This window comes from Ambystoma mexicanum, chromosome 5q, assembly GCF_040938575.1.
Source record: "Ambystoma mexicanum isolate Mex_15411 chromosome 5q, UKY_AmexF1_1, whole genome shotgun sequence".
Classification (NCBI taxonomy): Eukaryota; Metazoa; Chordata; class Amphibia; order Caudata; family Ambystomatidae; genus Ambystoma; species Ambystoma mexicanum.
This window is the reverse complement of record NC_090933.1, coordinates 1,279,837,797-1,279,863,228: the sequence shown is the minus strand read 5'-3', so window position 1 is coordinate 1,279,863,228 and position 25,432 is coordinate 1,279,837,797. Positions and strand designations below refer to the sequence as shown.

The 25,432-nt window shown below is 47.6% G+C and overlaps 1 protein-coding gene across 2 annotated transcripts in view; it reads left to right on the top strand.

The window, feature by feature from the left end:
- The window catches only part of LOC138498038 (microtubule-actin cross-linking factor 1, isoforms 6/7-like), a 530,795-nt gene that overhangs the window by 480,183 nt on the left and 25,180 nt on the right, over window positions 1-25,432 (top strand). For both annotated transcript variants that reach the window (XM_069621876.1, XM_069621877.1), the window contains exons 38-39: window positions 7,813-7,988; window positions 24,249-24,369. In XM_069621876.1, the coding sequence (XP_069477977.1) occupies window positions 7,813-7,988; window positions 24,249-24,369 (297 nt within the window). The remainder of the gene's footprint in view (window positions 1-7,812; window positions 7,989-24,248; window positions 24,370-25,432) is intronic.

Below are 25,432 nucleotides of genomic sequence, written 5' to 3'. Positions count from 1 at the left end.
GCAGGTCAAATGTTTGTGTGAAAAAGAAAGCTGTTGTGGCTGCGTGCAGGGAGGTGAGGCATCTTTTTTTCATTCTTACCTCCAAGACCCATTTAGTTTGAATGGGATGCATGGAGACCCCCAAAACACATATTGCTGGTTCATGTTGTTTGAGGCATCCATCCACCAGCACAAAATTCTTGCCCCCACCAGTAGGGGGCCAGGGTCCTTCATGGGGGGGCCACCTGGTCCCAAAAGTACATTTTATTTTAAAAATTGGGGGCGAGGGCTGCTGCCTGCCCCCACAAGTACCTTTTAGGACTGGGGTAAAGGAACCTTCAGCGGGGGCAGTGTGGCCCCAACAATACATTTTAATTTTTTTAATTGAGGGCAAGTCCCTGCGTTGGAGGACGAGTGCCCGCACAAGTAGATCTTTTTTATTAAGAGATGGTTGGGCCCTTCAGTAGGGGCTGCCTCTCCGCCCTTCCCCAAAGTACATTTTTCGAGGCGAAAGGGCCTCAGCGGGGGCCACCACCCAAAAGTAATTTATTTTTCCTTTGTCTAAGGGGATTTATGGAGGGACGGGACTGTGGATGTGTGCCCCCTTTCCCCCCCGTCCATGAAACCACACCACTCCCACCCCTTGGAAGGACTCCTCACAATTTGAATAACGCTGTTATGAAAAAGAAAGCGATTTTGCTGTGAGGTGGTGACCGTCCTCCTTAGTTGGCTCTGGGAAAGGGACTGGAATTTGCATCAAAAGTTCTCATATCTGGATGTTCCTGCAGGTCTCGTGCCAGTGTTGCCCATCTTCTGCTGTCTAAATGCCATCTTCTGATATTGCCAGGTATCCTTCCAACATCCTAGTGCTTTTTCAGGAGACCCTCCTCCAGTGGTCTGCAACCTTTGGCTCACCAGAGGTTTTGGAGTACAACTCCTGTGATCCCTCACCATTGTGTATGCTGGCTAGGATTAATGGGAGTTGCACTACAAAACATCTGGAGAGCCAAAGGTCGCACTACACCATTGGCCATGTCTCCCAATGCATGCCCTTGTATATGTATTTTGTATTTTATTGTCATTTGTATAGCACCTTACGCCAAAGCGCCGAACAAAAACAAAAAACACTTACAGGACAATATGATAAATAGCAGAATATTACATTCTCAATTTAGGACTGGAGTCGGTACATTTTAAGAGAAGTGGGAAATAGAGAGTAGGAAGCAAGGGAACAAAGAGAAAGTGGGAGAGAGTTCCAATGATAAGAAACAAATAGTGAAAAGGAACAGAACCGTGACTGAGCACAGGGAAGAACTGTTAAAAGAAATTGAGCTTGAGACTGTAAACACGCGAGGGAACGTAAAATGACAAAAGACAGGTGCAAGTTCATAAAGGGCTGTAAATACGATACAGAGAACATTACATTTAAAACGTGAATGAAAAGAGAGGCATCCAAGAGAAGAAGGCGATGAAGAAATAGTCTTGAGGAGAAAATAAATATAGCAGGAGAGCAGAAGCTTTGAAAACAGATTTCAGTGGAATGAAACGAAAGACCGGCAAGCCACAAAGTAAAGTGGAGCAGTGAAATAGACATATAATGATTAAAGTGGATATCAAGAGTTTGGTAGCTCAAACGTAAGAAAAGGTCAAGCTTACCAAATATTAATGAGGTGATAGCGACAAGAACGAGATATAATGTAGATATGATTTGAGAAAGTTAAGTCCGAGTCAAGATAAAGACCAAGATTCAGAGCCGAATCAGCAATCGGAAGAAAAGATGGAGGAAAAGAGACAAAAGAAGGGGAACATGGAGAAGGAAATGATGAGCAGGGAAAAAAGAACTTCAGTTTTAGAAGAATTCAAAACAAGAAATTGATCAGCCATTCAAATTTAGATGGCTGAAAGACAGGAGGCAAGATTGCCATGAATAGAAGACGTAAAAGAGGAAACGACAAGAAAAGTTGAGTATCATCTGCATAGAAGTGGTGAGAGATACCAAAGGATGACATCACAGTGCTATAATGCATAACTTACATAGAGTATCTCAAAGTCCGAGCACTCTGACATTTCATAGTAAAAATCAGCACATACATTTCCTATAACTGGGCAATATCGAGTTATTTTTGAGATTAGTAATTAAAATTGTCAAGCATTGACTCCTATGTCTCCTCCATGTGCTAATTGATCAGCTGTCTGGGCTCCTTTTACCCATTCCTTTTCCCCAGTACCTTCCATGAAGTGGAGTGCTGAGGGTAGAGGGACAGCTATGTGCTGGTTAGCCCAGTGCCCAATTGAAGGGTTTTACCGCCAATGCAATGCACGTATTCTTAAGCATTATATTGAAAACGTGCACATATGGCAGATTAATCGAATCTGCAAATGTGCAGCCCTGGACTGAAACATGAGCCAAGTCAGTCAGTACCCCAATGCCACCGTGTTAACCAGTGCCATCTCCCTCAAAAGTTCCCATCGTTGCAATTCGTTTTTGGATCCGTAGTCGGAGAATCCAAAAACTATCCCTAGTCCAGGGAAATCCCATGTTCATTTTTATTTGAGGGCGATTATCCTTACACTGCCGAAACCAAAGCCCTGCCCCACATGGACACAGACTGCCACAGCAAATTACAATCTTAAGTGTGATCCTGGAGAGCAGCAACCCACTTTCTTCAGACCTTTTTACATGCCTCTTAAAGGCAGGCAAAGGGTTAATCTCAGTTTGCCGATTAGAGGCCTCTGTCTACACGACCCAGCATCGCAGACAGTACTATATGCAGTACTGGCACTCCCGTCCAGTGCCACCGATGTGAAAGAATGAGACTGAAATCATGGAAAATTGGCTGAAACCCAAATAGCGGTCCCGTTTGCATTTTGGAGTACGTTTTGTACTGCAGCTTCTCAGGACTTTGGAGTTAAGAGAGCCTCTCCACTAGAGGATCAAAGCATGCTTATGACATTGAGGAGGACACGAGCACCTGTTCATGTGCTGGCTAAAGCGATTGATTCCTGGGCCTTTCAATGTACGTTCAGGGAGTGACTAGCCTGGAGCGGTGTAAGTGGTCTTTAAGTTTGTCATTGATAGTTGGTGTTTCTGTTGGGATCCTTGTTGGATCTCTTGTGCAATGAACGGATGAATTGATAATTTGCTGCATTACTTGATCGATCATTGAGTTACCAGGCAGGGGGGGGGTCCTCTGTTGTTTCCATTCTTCTTTACTTCACTGTATATGTTCTTTCAACACCCCCACCCCCACTCCGCCATGATGTTTACGGCCCCCTCCCCACACTTCCGTATCTGGTCATGTATCCCTTCCACCTTTCGGAGATCGCGTTGCTCTGTTATGGCTCGCCAGTGTTTCCCTTTAGAATACATGTCCCCTTTTAGACTTACCCTTCACCCCCTGTTAGGCAAGATTTTAGTTTTGGTGCTTTACTCCCATAGACTTCAATGGGCCACCCTATCTTTTTGTGATTGCCTGATTTCTGGCCTCCCTTTTTGGAGGCAAGTAAAGCCCTCTGCTTTTCTTCCTTTGCTCTTTGCTCACTTTTATGGGGAAACTGATCAGTCCATGAAACTGTCATTATTGGGAGATACTCTCTCCCTCAGTGGGATTCTTGTACTTTTAAAGCTGCACACATCGCCTTAACGTGAAGTGCAGTTGGGTTACTCGGTATCCTTATTTTATTTTTTTGCATGCGGTTTTATTAAACCTTTACAAAAGAATTTACAGAAAGAAAGAAATCTTTTCCTTTGCAACTTTGTTGTTGCATTAACAATGGTGTCCACGATGGGCTGGTGGCAGCATATATGGTGCTGTTTTTATTTTTTACTTGTGCACTTTTGCATTTTGTGACATGGCCGAGCCACTAGATATTTGCCTGTCCCTTGGCCGTTTTGTGCATTGGGCTTCTTACTGCCCTCTTTGGTCTGGAATTGTCATATATGGAAAGGCCTTTTACAGGAAAAAACTCTGCTTTCCTGCACAAAAAGGCGGTCTGTGTGTGTGACTGAATGTGGGGGCTATCTCTCTCCGGACCCAGTCCACATCCAAACCCAGTATCTCTGTTGCTGGGAAGTTTGTGTAGAGGCTGTCCGTGATTGGACAGCCCCATCTAGGGCAGAGCCTTACCATTGGTGGGCATGGGGGTGACTTGAGTCCAAAACCCGGATAAAAGGAGGACTCCTGCATCCCTTTTGCCATATCGTTAGAGCCAAGACCCTACAAAGAAGTGCAGCCAGGTGGCAACCCAAGGACTTCCCAAGGACTTCTGTTCTGTGATCCCGCCCTGATCCCTACTCGAGGATCTGCGCCTGCTGAGCCTTTGTAACTGTCCCTATATCACTCTGTGGACTAACCAGTTCTCTCCTGGACTTCCTCACTGCAGCCGTCACTGGTCTAAGTTCATCCTTGGAACTCTGCAGATCTTCAACTTGGGGAACAAGATCCCTGCTCTTACAGTTTCAGCCGTCCTGGCCAAAGAGAAGTCATGCAGAGCCTGCTCCCTTTTCTGCTCCACGAGGTTCGCCTGTTGCCATCTGACAGTGGTATCTCCCACTGGACCCCCCCACCCCCCATTATGTAATCGAGGTCTCCTGAGGTCTTAATCTTGTCATGCCCAGGGTGTCCAGTCTCCAGAGGCATCTCGCAAAATCCCGGAATCACTCACTAACCTGGCCCCAATCCTGATGCCGAAAGTGACCTCCACGACCCCTGGTCCTCACTGAGCCAAAGCCTAGAAGTAAGTGAGCTCAGCGGACTCGGGAACCCCTGAAGTGGAAGGCGGGTGAGTTGCCCACCTGTTCCTACTCTCTCCCAGTATAGGGTTGTGTGGGCATAGAGTCCTGCCCCCATCTGTCCCTTGCCTGAGCCGTCAGTGGTCAGGAATATCCCACTGCGCTTCCTCTAGGGTGGTGCGACTGAGTTGGAATTTTCTAAGATCTTTACTTATTTTATAACGCACTTCATGGCAGCCTCTAAGCTCGGGACCGGGTATCGAACCCATGCTGCTTGGTGATGTCTTGTTTCCAGGACAAACGCTTTGTCCCTGAGTTATCCTCCCGGCCCATTTACTCGCGACCGTTGGCTTTGGCAAATTTTGTTAGCAAATCATTTATTTATTAATTTTAAAATGTTTTTATTGGCATTTATGTATAATTACAGATTTACTTATATCCGTTGTTTCATATTACAAAGGATGTCTTCATTTGTTATGCAATCATAAGCTATTAACGCCAAACACCACAAAAACAATCAATCGATTATCTTCACTTGTGATGCAACATTTCCGGTATCTTGGCATGTGCGCTTTACAGTAATGGACCCGTACGAAGTGGTTGCTGCCGTTGGGCCGATGGAGGCTCCTGGGTTAGCCCAGTGCTTAGGGCAAGTTTCAATTGTTCAAGGTCAACTATTTTGGAGGTAGTTGAGAGGCCTCAGGAGGGTTTGTCACCTGACGGGTGGAACATGTCCCAGACCAATGCTTTCCAGGCATCACATTTATTGCTCCCTTCCCCCCCATTTCTGCACACCCCCTCCATGCAGACTCTGGTCTCTGCCTCTGCCCATCGTTCAAACTCCCTGTGCCAGCGCACGTATTGCAGACCCCCAGCAGATTTCCAAGCCATTGCAATAGATCTGTTTGCTAATATACTCACCATGTCCATGAACTTGACCACATGCTTGTGTTTACTAGCTCTTGGGTATGCACCCAGCAGACATTCTTTTGAGGTCCATTTGTACCGCCCCAATCCAGCCTTGTTACATACCTGTTCAATCCGTACCCAGAACCCTTGCACTCGACCGCATCCCCAGAACATGTGGCTCAAGTCTGCGTCGCCCGTCCCACACCAGGAGCACTGTGATGGTGTGCTGTTGTTGAATGTGGCTATCCTGCATGGTGTCGTGTATGTATGATACAATAGGTTCAGCTGTATTAGCCTGAAATGAGCATTCCGTGACACCTCTTTAAGATATGCCATTATCCTTTCCCATTCCTTCTCGGTTATGTCCCTTCCCAGATCTTTTTCCCATCTCGCTTTAAGTGTAGCACTTTTGGGGTTAGGAATATCAGTCAGCAGACCATACAGACTGGACACCAGCCGCCATTCAGGTTATGCATTAGGGTCAACAGGGGGTTTGCTGCCGGCTCGTCTGGTCACCCCTCCCATTTTTCCCTTGCCACCCTCCGAGCCTGGTACCAGAGGAACTGCCGTCCAGGCACCCTTTCTTTCTCCCGCAGTGATTCGAACACCCTGAAGACTTCATCCCTGTACAGATCGCCCCAGGTGTATATGCCCCATCTTTCCCAATGTCTCACTGTTGCCAAGTCCGAGTTTGCCCTGCAGACATCCGTGGCGGTCGGAGTCTCAGGTGAGTAGGGGTGAGCAAGTTTCATTAATGAAAGGGCCCTGCCCCAGACCTTCCTTCCCAATTTCACCACCACAGGGACGCTCTTCATGCAGCTTAGTGGGACCCACAGTAATTCAGGCGTACTGGGGCCACCAGTCTATGCAGTAGCGTGGTTTCAGAAGTGTCCTCGTCCGACAGCTATGTAAGCCACAAAGCTAAGTTGGGCCACCAGGTAGTATTTTTGCAAATCTGGTAGTTGCACCCCTCCCTCCCTATAAGGCAGACATATAGTGATAAGTGACAGTTTGTGACGAGCCGCCCCCCACAAGAATTCCCGTAGCAATACTTCCAGTAAACGGAAAAAGGAGGCCTTGACGTAACAGTGTATGTTTTTGAAGTGATATAAGTATCGCGGAAGGATGATCATTTTCGTGATAGCCAGCCTACCCTTTGTTAGTGAATCATATAGTAAACCCTCCTGTGAGCTACACATTGTAGAACCAGTGACTGTTGGGCACTGGGCCCTATTACATAGCAGGGTGGGAGTTATTAAGAACTAGGGCGTTCAATGTAGGTGTTCTTGTAAGTGTTCTAACCTGTTCTCTCTCATTCTACTGACCTCTCTCCAACTCTCTCCAACTCGTTCTAAATAGCTATTTGCTCTGTTTCTCACTTGCTTTACCACACACAGCTGCATAACGTGTTGCTCTTGACCAGGGGTGTTGCTAGGTCTGGAAAAGACCCGGGGCTACACTGATGTTGGAACTGTCGGGACTGGGGGCTAGCTCGCCTTTTGGCTGTAGCTCCTGAGATTCTATCTGGGGCTATAACCAAAAGATCAGGGGCTATAGCCCCCTTAGCCCCCCCCTAGCAACGCCTCTGCTCTTGACGTCTCTTAACTTTTGCATAACTGTTTCGACTGTAAAGTGTTGGTGATCTGTGAGCAGAACCCCAATAGTGAATAAGTATATGTGTATGCTAGTAGTTGTGGGACAATACTTACCTGCTGTTTTAATTGCTTAGAGTGTATTCAAAGGCCCAATTAATTGATAAGTGTATATTTGTGTACATCTTCTGTCTAACTGGAATTATTGGAGTGCTCTGTGTGTGTCTGACTTTAGCCCTAGACCACTCTTGCACCGTCCCGACTCTAAGCCTTACGGCTCTGCTACTCTACCTTGAATGGGTTTGGCTAGACATCCGTGTCGTTACCCGTTCACCATAACAGGGTGGCCTCTCAGAATCCACTCCCAGGGTTGATTTTGAATATCCATCTTAACACCTGCCCATGTGACATTATGGAAGACGGTGCTTTGTCCTTGCAGTAAGGGGCCTTAATCAGGTTAATGCATGTTCTATCTCTCACACTGCATGCTATTGGTTCCTTGATGTTGTCATGCGTGCATGTCTGCTGCATGCATCCCACTGTGCTGGCTCAGTGCTTCGTATCCTTGGCTTGATTTGCTTCTGGTTGTCTCTTGAACAGTGAAAGGCAGAACGAACTTGAAGATCAATGAGAAATATCTGTCTCCTGACTCCTTCGCAGCATCACCACTGAGGTGTGGTGGCAACCCTTCCAAAATGCTGTCCCCCAGCAGGTCCAACTCCAGCCTGAGTCTGTACAGCAGCGCGTCTGCGCCCAGCAGTCCACTGCCGAGGAAGGTAAGCACTAGCCCAGCAAAGGTGTCTTGGATAGTCACAGACTTGACTAGAGCAGCAGAGAAGGGATGGAAGCAGAAGGGAAGACACGATTGTATGTCTAGGCTGCTCATCTTCTGTGCCTCCTCATTAGACAGGTTGGGAAAGTGGCCGCCAGGATTGGGCGTCTTGGCCTATTGTTTTTACGCATCAGCCCTGATTATCATCCAAACCTGTATGTCTTGCTACATAACATTACTGGTATACTTGTCGAGCGCATGGGCCCCCAACCCCCATCCCCGAAGGAGTATTTTGGACCTGTAGACACCTAGCAGATGTTCGCTGTGCTGTATTGGAAACTCAACCCTGCACTCCCAGGCAATGTTCTTTTTCCTTACCACGCAACACTGGACAACCACAGATAGAGCCCTGGCTCACAGGCATGCAGTTAGCTACCCACATTCCAACACTGCCAACTCACACTGATTCCAAATCGAATGTGACCTTTCCTCCCCAAGTACCACTTTGCTAAGAAAGTCCCAACAGCTTGGTACCATGTCTCCCTTTACAAGCTTTCCTACCAGGCTCAAATTTCAGGGCCACTGTCTAGGCCCGCATATACCCATGCCCAGACGAGAGCAGCATGATGTACCCCTCAAAAGTAAATACTTGCGCAGAAGGCATATTACATGCAGACTCCTGCCTCGGTATAATTCAAGCACATCATGCCCGTTCCTCCTTCCCCCACACACAGACCTGCCCTGGCTTCCTTTGCAGGCCTGTGTCATCGACAGGATATGTTGCATCGCATCCAGGAGTCTTTAACAAGGCTGGCGGCGTACATGGCAGAGAAGATCAACTTCACAGGGCAATGGTCCCTAAGAGCTTAAGTCAGGAAATGCATGAAGGGAATCATGAGAAGATCATGCTGACCCCATCCATGCCCCCAGACTCTGGAGCAATGTCCTGCCTCACACCATACTCGCCCCATCAATGATCCGATTTATGAGAGAGCTTAACCTCCCCTATCCCTCTTTAATGACCAGCTTCTTTTCCCTCTCTCCACACTTCACAGGGTCCCTCTGACCATGCCCCGTCCATGATTCTTACCCTGTAATACGGCCTGGGCCTGTTGTATCCTCCCCCCACCTGCCGAGTGCAACATAGCTTGCCAGCTAGGCTTGGGGTGTATAAACCCAAAACATAAGACGCTCCTGTGCTTCATTTTCTCTGGACTAACCCCGAATTCTGAAGGCTCCCATGTTCTCTCCCTGCCATCGGTGATCCCGCGTTCTTCAACTCCAGTTCCTGAAAGGAATTTTCAAAACGCAGAGGAGAAAAATGATTGTGAGAATGTTTTAATTTAAAAGATCTGCCCGTCATTAAAAATAATAAATTTGATTAATAGGAAATGTGTAATTTAAGGGCTATGGATGAGGGAGGGAGGCCGGAATAGATGACAAGTAAAATAATAAGCCTGTTGATATTGCCCCTGGGAACGGACTGACCTATAAAACATTGATTTAAGCGAAACCTCTGAGTTTTAATACACCTCTCGCTCAGGTTGTAGAAGTATTTTCTTTAACCCCCAAAAATATGCCTCTTATGCAATCGGGTCTATCGAATGATCATAATCGTACAAAAAAGGACTTTTCTAAGAAAGATGCCAACACACTAGGGTAAGACCAACTTGCAGATGGGTCAATTCTCCCTAATAGCGAGGGCAATCAAATGTACATTTGTTCCGTAAAAATGGCTTGATGTCGGAAGACCATCTTGAAGCGCTGGTCCTGCTCTCCCACATTCAATAACTTTTCACGGTAGCTCCATTTCTGCTTGGCAGAAAGTCTGCAATCACTAATTCATACTTTGTGACTAATTCTGTGAATGGCAGATCAGACGGATGAAAAATCATAATTTTTTTATACCAGCCCTTCTTTTCTCTCATGGATTGTTCCCAATGCGGACTCGTTTCAGGAATTGAGCATGCACCCAATCTAGATGAATATAGAGCCTCTTTAAGAGCCGCCGGATCCCCGGGAGGCATTTTACCCTCCGAAATAAATCCTCTGAAGCCTTGATGCCCCTCCCAATGATGCCCAACATTCCTTTATCTCAGAAAATGTGGCCTAGTCTTAAGGTGGTCGAAATATGGCAGTAATGAAGAAATCTCACTTGGACATGGATGTCCTGGCTATCTTTAGGCTTGAAAGGCATCTCCCAGCCATGTATTGGTATGAGTGTTGAGATACTGGTTACTCTCCTCTTCAGTAGTACGTAGGACACCGGATCAGCGTGCTTAGGAACTGACCCAACCACGATGCATCTGCCTCTTCTGCAATAGAACACAATCTTCAAATACTAATGACAAGAAACATATATCTGTTTTCTACCTAAACATTTTATAATAAAATGCGTTGAAGGGATAAAACCGGTTAGTACCAAACCCGACGCCTGTTTTAAAGGACCCTTGCTTAATTTCTTCCCCTTAGCTTGGATGGTGGGCCATTACAGGCAGGTTCGGCCCCCTGGCCATTAGATCCCGTCATCAACAGATGCGGGTGCTGAACTCTTCATTGTGACACTAACCATGTTTGCTTCCTCTCATTGTAAAATTGAAAGACCCCCATGCCCACTTAAGTACACTCCCATTTAAAAAAACGATCTTATAAAATCAGTGATAATGCAAAATAAAACTCCACACATTTGCCAGTTAGGGTTCCGTGAACTGCTGTACAATGCGGATGCTCGTGGCATCTCAAATTGTGCTCATTGACATGGAAAATAAGCTCTTGAAAATGTTTGTTTCATTTCCGCTTTGTTTTGTATTGTCCCTCAAATCCAATTACAAGTGAGTGTAACCATGTTTCTGTAGTTTTTCCCTGTATCCTGTGTGAACTGTGGGTATATGCATATCATTTGTGATGGCATCTTGGGCATTATGGGCAGTGCACTGCGTTGGCAGAGTCCCAAATGCTTGGCTGGCTACTGCTAGATCAGTTCTCCTTCTGATCATTTTGATAGCCTGTTAAACTCTGGCTATTTGGAATGTTGACTTATTTGTGGTGGCTGGCTCTACTCCTGAAGGCACACTAAAAGCCGTGGCCTTATTTTGTTGTGCTTTCCTCAGTAGCCCAAATGGCTAACTGGCCAGGGTGCTCCAAGAGCATCCCATCTTGAAATCTGGGTGAGGTTTCTCACCGTGAACGTGTGTTGGATCACAGGCTGCTGGCAGTTGTTTGTTTTAATTTTGACTCCACCACTCTGTAGCCATTTTACCACGTTGGAAGCCATTCACTCCCTGATCGGGTCCAAAGTGACTATCAATGCATTTTTAAGCCCAAATAGCCGTCCATTTCCTTTGTGCTGCTTCATGTGGAATGGCCATGTTGTCTGCTACGTGACCTGTGAGCAGACTTCACAAAGGCATCTCACTGAATGCAATCTGGGTTAGGCACAATAAGGGTCTCTGGCACACCTTAGCCCACATCTTTGTGTTTCAGCTCCTTGTCTGGTCCAGCCGAACAGAATCTTCGAACGTGGCTGAACCCTCGCAGACCCTCTCAGAAAATGTGCCTGCAGAAAAGCCAGCAGTTCCCCCACAGTTGCCCCAACAGAGTGCAATGAAGACCCTACCCCCATACCTCACACCTCATTCAGCCAGCCCAACCTTCTCAATCCTTCGCTGGAGAAGATTCCTTTCAAACTTGAGCTCAACTCTACAAAAAATCCAATTCCGCCACCCCCCACCTGTGGACATCCTCCATTAAATGGGCCAGAGAGAGCCCCTGGGGCCTCTTCCAGGCAATGGCAAGCCATCTTTTCGCTATTATCAACATAAATTGAGCTATTCAGTTTCTTGTTTTTCACCGTTTCCGGCCCGGGAGAATGCCCCATAGACACACCTTCGGGCTGCACTCACAGCTGGAACCCAGCAAAGCATTAATCCTCAACATGTCTGCCTGCCAGTATCGAGCACCCACTGAGCATCCCCACAGCATATGCCAGATTCCTGCTGGCCCCATCCCACAGTGGGATCAGTCCTGACTCAGGTTACTGTTCATAGCATGCAATTTAACCAGGGTCACATAAACCCTTTGCAGGATATTAAATTGGACTAGCATTGGCATATTGTCTCTTGGTATCCCCAGATATAGCAACAGGTCACCAGCGTATAAAGAGACTATCTGTCTCATCCCCCTCCCCCCGCGAGTATCCCCGCCTCACTCCTCTCCTTACGAAGAAACCTTGCCAACAGTTTCAGTGCCATGGAAAACAAAATTGGTCACCCTTGTTGTGTCCCTCTACCTAGCGTCGACTGCTGTGACACCCAGTCCTTAGTTTTCACCCTCGCCTTCTGCCTAGTGTATAAAAGCCGTAGCCACCAGCAGATGTTAACCCAAAAGCTCCCAGCACCCTAAATAGCCATTCCCATTCCAGCGAATCAAAGGCCTTCATCCCGTCGAAGGCTGCCAATGCCATTTCCCTCTCGGTATCTTTCACTAAGTCCATCACATGATGCAGGCGGCATCGGTTCATTGTTGTATTCCGTCCCTCTATTAATCCGCACTGGTCGGGATGCTCCAGTGCCAGGGCCACCCTTGACAATCTGGTAGATAGGATATTTCCCAGAATCTTCGTGTCGACTTTTATTAAAGTGACTGGGCGATTGGATGCACAGTCCTTCTGTTCTTTCGATAAAACTGTTATGACCGCCTCCCGCATCGAGGCGGGGAGAACCCCTTTCTCAAACGCATCATCATATACTTTGTTAAGCTGAGAAACCAGGAGGGCTGCATATGCACAGTAGAACTGCACAGGAAAACCAACGCTTCCAGGCGATCTACTCTGCTGCATTGTTTGTAGCGCACAGTTTATTTCGGATTCCTCAATTAGCTTTTCTAAACCCTCCCTAATGTCCCCTGACAGGACCGGAAATTGAATCAAGTCCAGCAGTTTGTCTGCCTCAGATGCCACATAGCTTCCCTAATTTGTATACAGATCTTGGTAGAAATTCCGGAACGCCTCCTTAATCCCTTCCTGGGTGCTAGTCCAGTCTACTGATTCTCGTCTGATCTGCGTGATAACATACCACGGCCATTCCTGGTGGATCAACCAAGCCAGCAACCTTCCCAGTGAATCTGCATGTCCTGCCCACTCCCATAAAATTTGGACAACAAAGCCTGCGCCTTTCGGTACCTTCGCCAATCCTTCCCTACCTGCCGCCCCCTACCAATTCCCTCTCCAGATCAGACACCTCTCCTTCTATCTTCCTGAACGCTTCCTGTAACGTCCGCCTCACCCCCATTATCCTGGATATACAAACTCCCCTAATTGTAGCCTTCGGCACTTCCCACAGCATTCCGATCACCTCCACTGACCCCTCATTAATCTCAAAGTACTGCACTATTGCTTCCCATAGCATTTCCTTGAACGCTACATACTCCAGGGCCCCAGCTTGTAGGCTCCATAGCCCTATCCTCAGTCCCTGCAATCTCAACGCCAAGGAAGCATGGTCCGAAAGGACTCCCCAAATATTCCATAATGTCAAAGGAGTGGAAATCCTCTGCCACGCAAAAAGATAGTCCAAGTGATAGTACGAACTGTGTATGCCCGAAAAAAAAAATAACCCCTCTCTTGCCCATGCGACTCCCCCCACAACTCCACCAGATCCCCCACTGCCCTCCGCAGTGATGTCACCACCTGCTGCTTTAGTTGACCGGTCCTTCCAGTACCATCCAATTCTGAGTCTAGAAAACAATTAAAATCCCCCCTCTATGTTCGACGCATAGGAATTGACCACACACATTCTCCTTCCCTCCAATGCACCCACAACCCCCGCCGCCACCCAAATCAAAACCCCTCTGGCGCACAATGAATATGACGTACCCACCACTATTCCCCCACTGTCAAGTCGATTCTGCATCAAATATGTTTCCTCGAGCATAGCCAATTGGACCCCATGCTGTTTCAGGAAACCCCCCACTTGCTGATATTTCAGCCTGTTGTCATATTTCAGCCTGTTGTCAGCCCTGGCATTCCAAGTACTGATTTTCAAACTAATCCCCCCCCATAGTGAAACACCTTTATCCCAACTCCCCAAAACACCTTCGTCGGTGAGCCCAAGACCGTCATCTAAATCGTCATCGTCGACAATGCTGAGGGTACCGGTTATTGTCACGTCTACAGACTAGTTGACAATTGCAGTCACCATCTCTACGGTAACAATGACTATCTCAAGGTTAGCATTGCATTCAAGGCCTCCATCAGTCCCGGCTGAATCTGCGCCGTTTGCTCTACCTTCTCCAGGTGTGCTTGTGTTTAGGAACCTCCCCGAGAGGTTCCAGCAGGGAGAGAGGAAGGTATCACCAGTGCTCTCTTTGCTGCCAAAGCTCAAAAAGGCGCCTCGGCTGCATGCCACATCCCCTGTGCGGTCTCCCACGGTCGTATCTCAAGTCCTTGTCTTTGCTCTTTACATCCTGGCAGAGGAGAAAGACGTTTATGAAGACGTCAGCCCTGATCGTATGGAGGGTGGTATTGGCCTTTGCCTACAGCCGGCTCCAGGGCCTGCACAACCGTTTCAGCCTACTCGCCGCTGGCCTCATGCACCAATCTTGATGCCTCAGCTTCCGGGAGATCCAGTTCCAAGAGATGTTTTGTCAACTCTGCACACTCTGGTCATGGAGATTCAGCAGTGCCTACCACCTGTGGCTCCTGTGGTTCCGGATCCACTCCTGTGGCCAGTCCACCAAGATTCACTCATCCCCACCTGGCACCACCTCCTCCAGGGCCTGTGATCCTGCAGCCACCTCCTGTTCCACGGCCCCCTATTGTAGGAGTTGGACCTGACAGGAACAGACACTAATACAGACCCTGTGTGAAAAACTAGGGAGTGTATCACTACCTAAACCACAGGGATCCGTTGCGCAGGTGGCCAGGGGAAGGCCATTGCTTTTGGATCCCGACCCTGGAGATGGACAAGCGAGGGAGGATCACCTGGGTAAGGGGTCCTCTGGAAGTGGAGGTGGAACCCCCACTAGCAAGACATGGTATCCCCCTTTTCCTAATAACCTTCCCTACTCCTATCCCAAACTACTTTGTAGGACAATACAACTCCCATGATCCTCATCGGTCCTACTTGATCACTACTACTGGGCCGAGGAAGATCAGGAACAGAGTCATGAAGATGACCTCTGACTCTTTTCAATGCCTCTATCCCGTTAATGAGGCCAGGCAAGGTCAGGACTTCCTTTACAATCATCCCCACCTGAAACCTGTTAACTTCCCACCTGGGATAAAAGGTCAGAGCCCACAGGTACACACTGAGCAGGGCTGGGAGCGAGAAGGGACCGGGCTTCAGGGGCTGCTACAAATGTGAGATTGGAGGGCAGAAAACCAGAGGACTTTACGAGCTGTGGTGAAATCTCAAGAAAGCCAGGCAAAAGAACCGGACTTGCAACAAGCAGCTGATAACCCGAGCTGGAAGTCGTCCTTCTTAAGGTTTTTGTTTCAAGACGAAGAAGTCTATTTGTGGAAAACATTTGCAACCTTTGGAGAGTCCAAATTAACATTTGATTATGAAAGAAGCATGAACTTTCTGTTGACTCGCCCCAGTTAGCCAGAGTGTGCCTCACTGGGAAAAGCTGCGTCTCCCAAGTCCCTATGCCTTGGGCATCCCGTTGTCCCAAGGTGAAATCGTGGGGGAAGGGATTCATCATTACTTCAGAAACCTTGCCATCCTGATCCTTTTGTTGAGGACACCTTTTCTGCAGCAACTGAAAAAGAGGCTGGAGAAAAAATATAGGGTCCCGAATACGGCTCCTAAATGCCTTGGAGCAGGGCCGGTCTTACAACAGATTGCAACCCAGGCGGGAAACGTCGTTGTCGCCCCCCCCCCTTCCCCGACCTGTGATCTCATGCATGTGTCATGAGCTGAGCAGCGGGAGTGGGGACTATGAGTTAACATAATTGTCAATGCTGGCATCTGCTGAATTTCATGAACCTCAGAAAATAGCAATAAGAGGGTCAAACCCGAACAGGCCTGGTTATGTTAGTCTGCTTTTGCTCTTCATTTTTAGTAACAATGACCAGTTTGCTGCTGTGACTCAGGTCAGAGAATCGACAATTTCAGATCTACACTAATGTCATTTGTATGACCTCAAACATTTAGCCACTCTTAAAAGGTGATGAACTGGTCTTCAACAGTGTTACTCGAACCTCCAGGAACAAGCCCCAGCAACATACCCACCGATAGCTGTACAAGCCCGTCTATCTCAGCATTAAAATACCTGCATTTATGCAATATGTATGGCCTCAATTATTTCACGGGAAGTTAAATATATTTAGGAGAGACGCACGTAAACAATATCACTACTCCATGTGAGCGGTAAAGTCTACTTTAAACGTATGCAGAGAGTTAACTTGCATGTACAATTCAACATAGCTCTCAATGATAATGTTGGAGAGGTGGCATTCTAAAATTGACATTACAATGTGGACTTTACAGTGAAACACACTGCAGTGCATTACCGCAGAAGAGAAATGGCAGTTCGAGTATTGGGGTTTGTTTCGTTCATGCTCGTGAACTCTCAAAATTCTTAAATGTTTCCTTCGTGATCACTCATTTTAGCTCCCTACAGCACCATGAAACTGTAAGATCACAATGCAAAATGATGTCTACCATCCCAACATAAAAACAAAAACAATCAAATTCTTATAGGGTGCAAGGCAACCTTTTCTTGGGACTCGTTAAGTTTACTTTTTGCAAATTACTAGTCGCGTGCTGCTTGAATAACAGCGGCCCTTGCATATTGTGCACTGTATAGACGAATTTCATTTCAAGGGACTTGGAGTACTGTGGGTATCAGGGGAAGCATCTCCAGTGTACCCCAAGCGTAGTGCACTTTTCCCTCCACCCCCAACCCCCAGCCTTCCAGCCCTGCGCCTTTTCACATTCTCCATTATGGTAAAGAACATTGCCCCGAGCTTGGGAGAGAAATGGACTATGCAGAAGGAGCTGCCTCCCCAGGGTGTGTTTAGCTGCTGCAGTATCAAATGCAGAAATGGGTGGCATCAAGAACCCCACGCTCTGAAAAATCCTGTGTGCACTGGTTGGTCACACGACAGAAAGTGTGAGCAGGTGATTACCCAACACTTGAACCATTCTTTAGAGACCTGGCTTTGATTAATGTGGCGTTAGTGTCATGATTCCTGCCCCTCAGGTCCCCAGCCCTCCAAGATGTCAGGCTGGAGCCATGCCACGATCACCTACATGGCCCTCAAGGGCCTCTCCATCCCTCCAAAGACCCACTTGGAGTTAGACTTGGCGCTTGTGGCACCAGACTCACTCACTCCCATAGGATAACATTGGGGATTGGACTTGTAGTGCATTGATGGGGACAAGATGGATGCCCCCACATGTTTCGGTTCCCGGAACTGCATGTGCAGTCTAGTCTTTTGAGTGTGGTTCAGCCCAGAGACGCCTGGGATACCCAGAGACTATTTAAGCCACGCCCAGGCTGAGAAACATGCTTTGTGTTTTCTGCACCTACAGCGTGACACTCACCGTGTTCGGATCGGTCTCCAGTAGGCCTGCATCTTTCTTCTGCGCTCAGCTCCTGCAAGAACAAGAACACCGTTAGAAACAGCCTTACCTTGCAGGGCTTCTGCCCATCATTAATCACTTCTTTTGTTCTGCGGGCATCTTCGGCGGTGTCATTCCCATCCCGGCACGCCGCTTCCTAAGGAAAAGGGAAAAGAACAAAAAAAAGGCATTAGTAAGCATTCAGCAAATCTTCGCTTATTTATAAAGACTGTACGAGCTTCAAACGCTTACCTGAATCCCAGACACTGTGAGGGAACTCTGTCTCCGGAACTTCTCATCCATCTGCAAGTGGGAAAAGACACTCCAGGTTAGCATGGAAACATCTAGAGGCGCCGCATACAGCGCTTACTCACCGCATTTCTTCTTCATAACCAGCATCCACACTGAAAACGTCGCGGCACCTAAAAGACACAGAAAAAGAACTCAGTTCAATACAAACACGAAAGGGTCGCATTGCGCATCGCGCTCTCACTCACCTTCAGCGCTACTCACCTCAGCAGCACGTCGCCATCCCCGGACGCCGGCCATCATCTAAGGAAGGAAAGGAACAAAGTTAGAGAACTGTTCAAAAGACTCATTATACTTACCTGTCGGACTCTTGCCAGTGAAGTAACTAGGCAGCAATGAGCCCGCATCAATCAACGTGCCCCTGCGCTGAAAGTAGGACAGAGAGCACACTTTCCAAGAAAACAAGGTGAGCTGTGGATCAAAGGGAAGGGTTGGACCCCGGGGAAGAAGGGGTTCAAGCACACAGAGACAATAGGGAGTTAAACTCTACCAATCCTGTGTTTCAGGCCCAGTCTCCAGTCGAGTAGACTCCAGGGAAGGGTTCGAGGTCGTAAGAGGTCAGAACAGGCTGCCTGACATCCCCGTGGATACCAGGTGAGGGTTACCGTTAGCTAGTCATGGCCATTTCCCAGCGTTTGTGTTAAAGGAGATCGGAAGCTGTACCGTGCAGGGTATTTTAAAGGCCATGAATTGATGCTACAGCATGTCGCCCTCAATGGAACAAAGAAAGTGAAGCATACATCCTGCAAGTCTGGGTATTTGCATTATACAGAAGACTGGCCATCCGTCCACGGAGATGGTTTCTACTGTAGTTGCTGAGTCGCTTTCCCAAGCCAGCTGCTGTGCAGACTTCGCTCAGCTTTTGGTCCAGCGCCTGCATCCATCCTTCCCACCATCATTCACAAGGCGCGTTTGTGTAGGTGTTTGTTTATCTCGTTAGACTAGCGTGATTGCTATTCCAAACAAAAGAAGCACAACGACAAAGAAGAGTATAAGACAAGTCTGAGCAAACAGTGAAATGTATGAAACTCTTACACTAAAATAAAGTCAGCAGGGCATGCCCAGGAAAGAGGGAACGACGAACAATGTGCTCGGGAGCGGGAACTAGGGGGGCGTAGTAACCCCCAAACCGGCCCAAGCGTGGTACTGGCTCCTAGGGCCTCGCCCTCGAAGTGATTTTGGCCCGGCCAATGGACTGACCAATCCAACCCTACCGGAACTTGCAATTGTCTAAGATCTGCTGACGGTGACATTCTGCCCAGGTCTTCCGAGAACCAGCCGATTGATCTCCTGAGGAGAGTCCACCACCAGTGCTCACTTCCTTTTTCATAACTACTTGAACCTTGACAAAAGTGTCTAGCTTTGTGGCCTCCAGAGGCTGTTCTTGGATGGCCCAGTCATCTCTGCAATACCATTTTAAAATAAATAAAATGCCTATGCAGCAATAGGCCTCACCTGCGAGGACGGGAGCAGGAGGAAAGAAGGATGGAGTTACTGCCGGGTTTCCTGAAACAAGGCCAATCAGCGAGGTCAGGATGCAGCAAATGTTTGTATTTGCTGATTGTGCTGCTGCTTGGCAGTGTGTGCTTGTGATGGGAACAACTTCAGGATTTAGTGACCCACTCGCTCCTCTTTTCTCTACTGGCCGGGGCCGACAACACCACTCAGTTGCCCCGGTCCCTGGAGCCTCTGGAGGGGATGGAATTCCCCAGTTTGTGGCGCGGTGCATTGACGTGGGGAAAGTTCCGCAGGTCAGGTGCTGGCGCTGCCCCTTCCGACTGTAATTTCACGTGGTACAAAAGTACTACGTGACATTACAGACATCAGAGGCTCCCTCTGACCCCTTCGTGCGACTTGTGGTGGGGGCATAAGCACACCAATAAAAACACTTTAGGTCCCCCTGCAGCTAAGACCAGCCCCTTCCATCACAATGTCGGCAGGATACTGCTAATGGTGGCCCATTAGTCACTAAATGGTTTTGTGCTGCCATTGAGATGGAGGGGAGGTGCAGTGGGCTGTGGGGAGTGGGCGTGCCTTGCAGGGACGCACCGTGGGCCCCGAAACGGTACAAACGGAGACCCGTTTGGGCCCAGGGTGTGTCCCCGCAAGCCCAGAAAATGGCCAAAATAATAGTTTAAAGCAGCGCTATTTCTTTCATGCTGCTTCTTTTCCAAACTATATATCAATTACACTTCAAACCACTTCCATGGCACTGGTGATGAGTTACTTCACTATGCGGATAATAGTTTTGACCAGTGTTGCTGAGTAAATATTCTTTAAGCTACGAACTGGTTTATTTATTTATGCAAAGTTTGTCGGGTACATGGAGACAGATAATTTATTTATTTATGCAATGTTTGTCGGATACCGGATGTACGCGAAACACATTGCATAAATAAATAAATAAATATGCAGGTATCTGGAAAACTTTGCATGAATAAATAATCCGGGTCCATGTATCCTTATAACAAGTCAACAGACAGACTTTACTGTATCAAAGCATACACTTGATTCCCATTCAAAGAATGTTAAAGTTATTGTTTATTGGGTTCAGGTGTCTCCTTGTCATTGCCCTTTTGGTTTAGGTTGCCTCCAAACCCCCTTCAGCATCTTGTGTAATTTGTTGGTTGTATATACTGCATCCTGTGCCATTTTCATGGTCTCTTGGTTGGTGTGTCCAGTCCTCATTATCTGCAGCCTAAGTGGGACTGGGGCATAAAATTGTCTTGCGCACCAGTAAAGAAGTGGCCCACCGTTGCAAATGGCAATTCATTCCTTGTGTGACGGACTGTTTGACTTTGGGTAGGAGTTCCTTAACAGTGTCGTTTGGGAATGGTGCGCAGGGTGCAGTGGGAGCGGTGCGCGGGGTGCGGCAGGAGTGGAGCGTGGGGTGCGGTGGGAGTGGCGCAGGGGATAGGGTGCGGGGGGGCGGTGCATTCCTAGTGTTTCGACCTGGGAACTACATGGACTAGAAACTGCCCTGGCCGAGGCCACAGCCTGCAGCAGTGCCAGTGGTAGAATACACATGTAACACGTTAGTTTCCTAACATTATAAAAATGAACAGGCACATTCATTTTTATAATGTTTGGTAGAATACACGTGTAACACGTTAGTTTCCTCTGTGGACTGCGTTGCAGCGCCCCCTAGAGGCTGACTGACGTCAGGCAGCCACCTGGGCTGCCTGATGCAAAGACCGGCCCTGCCTTGGAGGCCATCCAATGCCGGGCTCAGTAGTTTCGGCAACTGCGAGGGAGAGGTCATCTAACCCATCCTCCTCTTGCTCAGTACCACCTGATCAGGAGGGAAGGAAGTTGGATGCAGCTGGAAAGTGCATAACTACCACTGCGGCATGTACAGTCAAGGCTGCCATCGCCCTAGCCATCCTTGCACACTACGATGAAGAACTCTGGTACAAGTTGAGACCCATTCTCGATTTCCTGTCAGAGGACAAAAAAGCCATGGACATCTTTCATGAGAGGAAAGTGTCATCGGACCATGCAATCACAGCCGCCTCGGACAAGATCAGCCTGGTGCCCATCTCGTCAAGGAAATTCAGGCCATGCTACTAAAAGGAGCAATAGAACCTGTCCCTCTGAGCCTCCGGGGCTCCAGAGTATTCTCCAGCTACTTTCTGGTTCGCAAGAAGTCAGGCGGGTGGAGGCCCACCCTGGACTTGTGTCGGCTTAACAAATTCCTAAAGTCCCAGAAATTCAGGATAGTCAGGTTACAGCACGTGCTCACCCAGCTGGAAGAGGGGGATTTCCTAGCACCGCTGCATCTAGAGGATGTATATTTCCACATCCCCATTAACTCAAAACACTGGAAGGTCCTAAGTTTCATCATCCAAGGACGACATTATCATTTCAATTAATTACCCTGCAGCCTCAAATCAGCCTGAGGATGTTCACCAAGTGCCTTGCCCCATTGGCAGGGTTCCTTTGTCGGAAGGGAATGTATGTCTACCCCTACCTGGACAATAGGCTGGTCGGGTCTCGTTCTCACTCCCAGGCTGCTTAACATACAGCGGAGACGGTCCGAACTCTAACCTCTCTGGGATTCTCCATGAACTATCCAATGATGTCTTCCTGCATCCATCAGGTCCCTCATTGCAGGTTGCAAATGAGACCTCTTCGGGGGTTCCTGGACACCAGGTAGGAGAAGACCTGTGGCTCATGGAACAACAAGATTGTCCTCCATCCACTGTTCAGGGAAGCCCTGAGGCGGTGGTCCATAGACCTTCCCATCTCACACGGGGCTCCCTTCAGCACCCGAGCACATCAGGAAATGGTTACTTCTGACACCTCTCTGATTGATTGATTGTTTAATTACTATACGCTTGTACAGAAGTGTTTCAAAGCGCAACCATGCATGGGATGGGAAAACATAGGGAAGACAAGGACAAACGATCTTACTAGGCATGGTACATGGATGGTAGGGCGCCCACACGGGCCAACTTTACGCCAGGGGACTATGGCTCCCAGAAGAGAAGACGCTGCATATCAACTTCCTGGAACTGCGTGCAGTTTTTTGGCTCTCATGTCTTCCAAGTCTCATCTTTTGGGAAAAGTCAGGATTTTCACTGACAACTGAACTACCATATATTACATCAGGAAGCAGGGTGGAACGAAATCTCCTGTCCGCATTCCCGCCAATACCGTTGCTGCTACGTGTGGTCAACATACTTCCCACTGGAGGATGATCCTTATTGCACTGGTGTGGCCCAGGCAGATTTGGTACCCAGATCCTCTTCACCTTTCAGTGGTTCCAGCATTCAGACTGCTTCCTCTCCCAGACCTGCTATGCACAGAAGAAGGATCTATCTTACACCTCGATCCAGCGTTGCTGAGCCTGGCTCCTGCAGTCCTAGAGTTTGGACACTACTTGCTTCCCTCGGAATGCAAAAACATTCTGGCTAAGACCAGACTCCATCCATCTACACTTGCCTGTTAAAAGCGCAAACATGTTTTACAGTATGTTGCTGGTCAAAGAGGATTTCTCCATGGCGCGTTACAGCGCCACAGCTTCTTCCATACTTGCTCTCGCTTGCCTAGGCTGACCTTGCCCATGCATCAATCAAGTTACACCCTGACTCCGGGAAAGCTGTCCCTGTGGTCACATAGACTCGTCAAAGAGTTCCTCAAACGCCTCTTCCACCAGTGAAGGCTCCTGCTCCTGCATGGGAGCTTAATGTGTTACTCTCCAAGCTCATGGGGCTGTTGTTTGAGCCTATGCATTGGCCCCCCCTTAAAGCTTCTTTCTTGGAAAACTGCTTTCCTCGTGGTTATCACCTCTGCCAGTAAGGTTGGGGAAATACAGGCTCTCTCATGTAAGCCTTCATATTTGTCATTCCACCCAGCGAAAACTTCTAAGACTGATCCTTCTATTATGCCAAAGGCCCCATCAGATTTTCATTTAAACAGGCCTTTGGTGCTACCAGTTTTCTCTGCAAACCATTCTTGGTTTGCAGAAAGATCTTTGCATTTGCTGGACTTGCGCATACCTTTAAATTATATGTTGCATACCGAGGGCCCATTCCACCAGAGCAATTGCATCTACAACGGCGTTCTCCTCTCTCGTGTTCCCCTACTGGATATCTGCAGGGCTGCTACATAGAGGTCTACTCGCACCTTCACGAGATTCTACTGGGCCGACAGGGATTCCAGGGAGGAGTCTCATGTCGGACAAGCAGTGCTTTGCAACCGGTTTGCATGAGGTGAGTCTGTTCCAGGGGTAAGTGTATTGCTTCTTTTGAGCCTTGCCACCTCCCGGGGTTGTGTAAGTGTACTGCTGTGCAATCGTATCCATAGCGTGTGAATCCATGTAAGACCCATGCTGGAGAAGTAACAACTTACTTACCTGTAACTCGTGTCCTTCAGCATGGGTCTTACATGGATTCACATGCAATACCCTCCCTCCTTCCCCTCAGGCTCGTCTTGGTTCCTACTGCCATTTTACGTGCATGACCAAATCTGAACATGGCCACCAGCGGTGGAGCTAAGGTGGATGAATGTCATTAGTAGGGGCAGGTTGACCCAAAGTGACAACAGTAAGCTGAACAAGTGACCATGCAGATTATAGCTTAAAGTTAAACTGCTTTATTTTACAGAGGATTCCCAGCCCGACGACGGGGAACATTCATAGCATGTGAATCCATGTAAGACCCATGCTAGAGAACAAGGGTTACAGGTAAGTAGCTCATTCCATACTGCCCCACTCAGCCAGGAGTGCTCCACCACCCTAGGTATGACTTTACTTGGATCTTCCATGAGTGCCTGTTCTCACTACGTTTATGAAGCATATCACTGTATCTACATGACAATGTTCCCTATCCCAGTTCAGTTTAACCAATCCCACTCTACGTTCTAACAAGATCCACCCGTCTTCTTTTCAGTCTGTTTTGCGAAGGACACGCTCTGGTGATAGATGTCACCGGTCACGGAACTCTCTCATCACAGATGGAGCGGAGCTAAAGTTCACAGCCGCAGATGACAGCAAGACAAAGGCTTCATCCAGTAAGAGTGCTTTCACTGTTTCTATACCTTGTCCCATGGTAGAGTTAGAGTTGGGTGTGTGCACTGTCTTCTTGTGACTTATTTATTTGATTTCATTATTTTTATATAGTGTGCTACAGTCTTTTGAGTGCTCAATGTCACTTATGTGCATCACACTACACACTGGTATTAATGTCATACCTTATGTTTGTGAAACACATATAACAGGTTGTTCTGTACTGTATTGTAATTGATAAAATGATTAGGTTTCAAAGTATCATTTGCAAAAATCCATGTAACATGCGTGGTGATTTACAGAACACAAGATAACTAACACCTGTTTGTGTATCACATTCAGTGGTACTGCATAGTGCACTCCAGGCTACTCGCTACTGATTCAGGGTATAAGCTTCACTCCTTTACCACATCTTTTAAGTGTAATAATATCATTTTGTGATTTACGGGAACTTGCATGTGTCCGATACGCTTGGGGATAAATATCTGTCGAGCACAATCATGTCCAGCACATGAGCGGCATCAAAGCATTTACTCTGGACTCTGATTTCTGGGGAAAAGACAATAGTTGAGTATCCAAGTTCAGCACCAGCATTCGAGTCGCTAGAACCAGAATCTCCCTGCTATATCACAGCCTCTTGCTCACTTGAATTTGTCATTGTTCAATTTGTGTATACTGTTGTTATATCTTCTATTTCATTAAATGTCTTTGTGCAATTTTGATCCTCATCTTTTTGTCGTTGACTTGGAGCTCTCCTTTGTACAGTTTGAGGGTTGGCTTGTAGATTTATTGGAATATTTTATTTAATCAAAAGCAAATGATTTTTCCTTGAAATCCTGGAATTTCTACTTCCATTTTCTCTTGCACCTGGGATATTGGGGTCATCATACTTCAGGATTTGAGGGTAGGATTCCCATGTATCCCTATTTTTGTTTCTTCTTGGGTGACTTAGACTTCCGATTGTTAAGATGGATTTTCAGAACCAGCCCTCTGGGAGGTAGTCCACCCTAGTTGATGAACAGTTGGTGATCTGAAATGGACATCAACCACACTACACTAATAAACAGT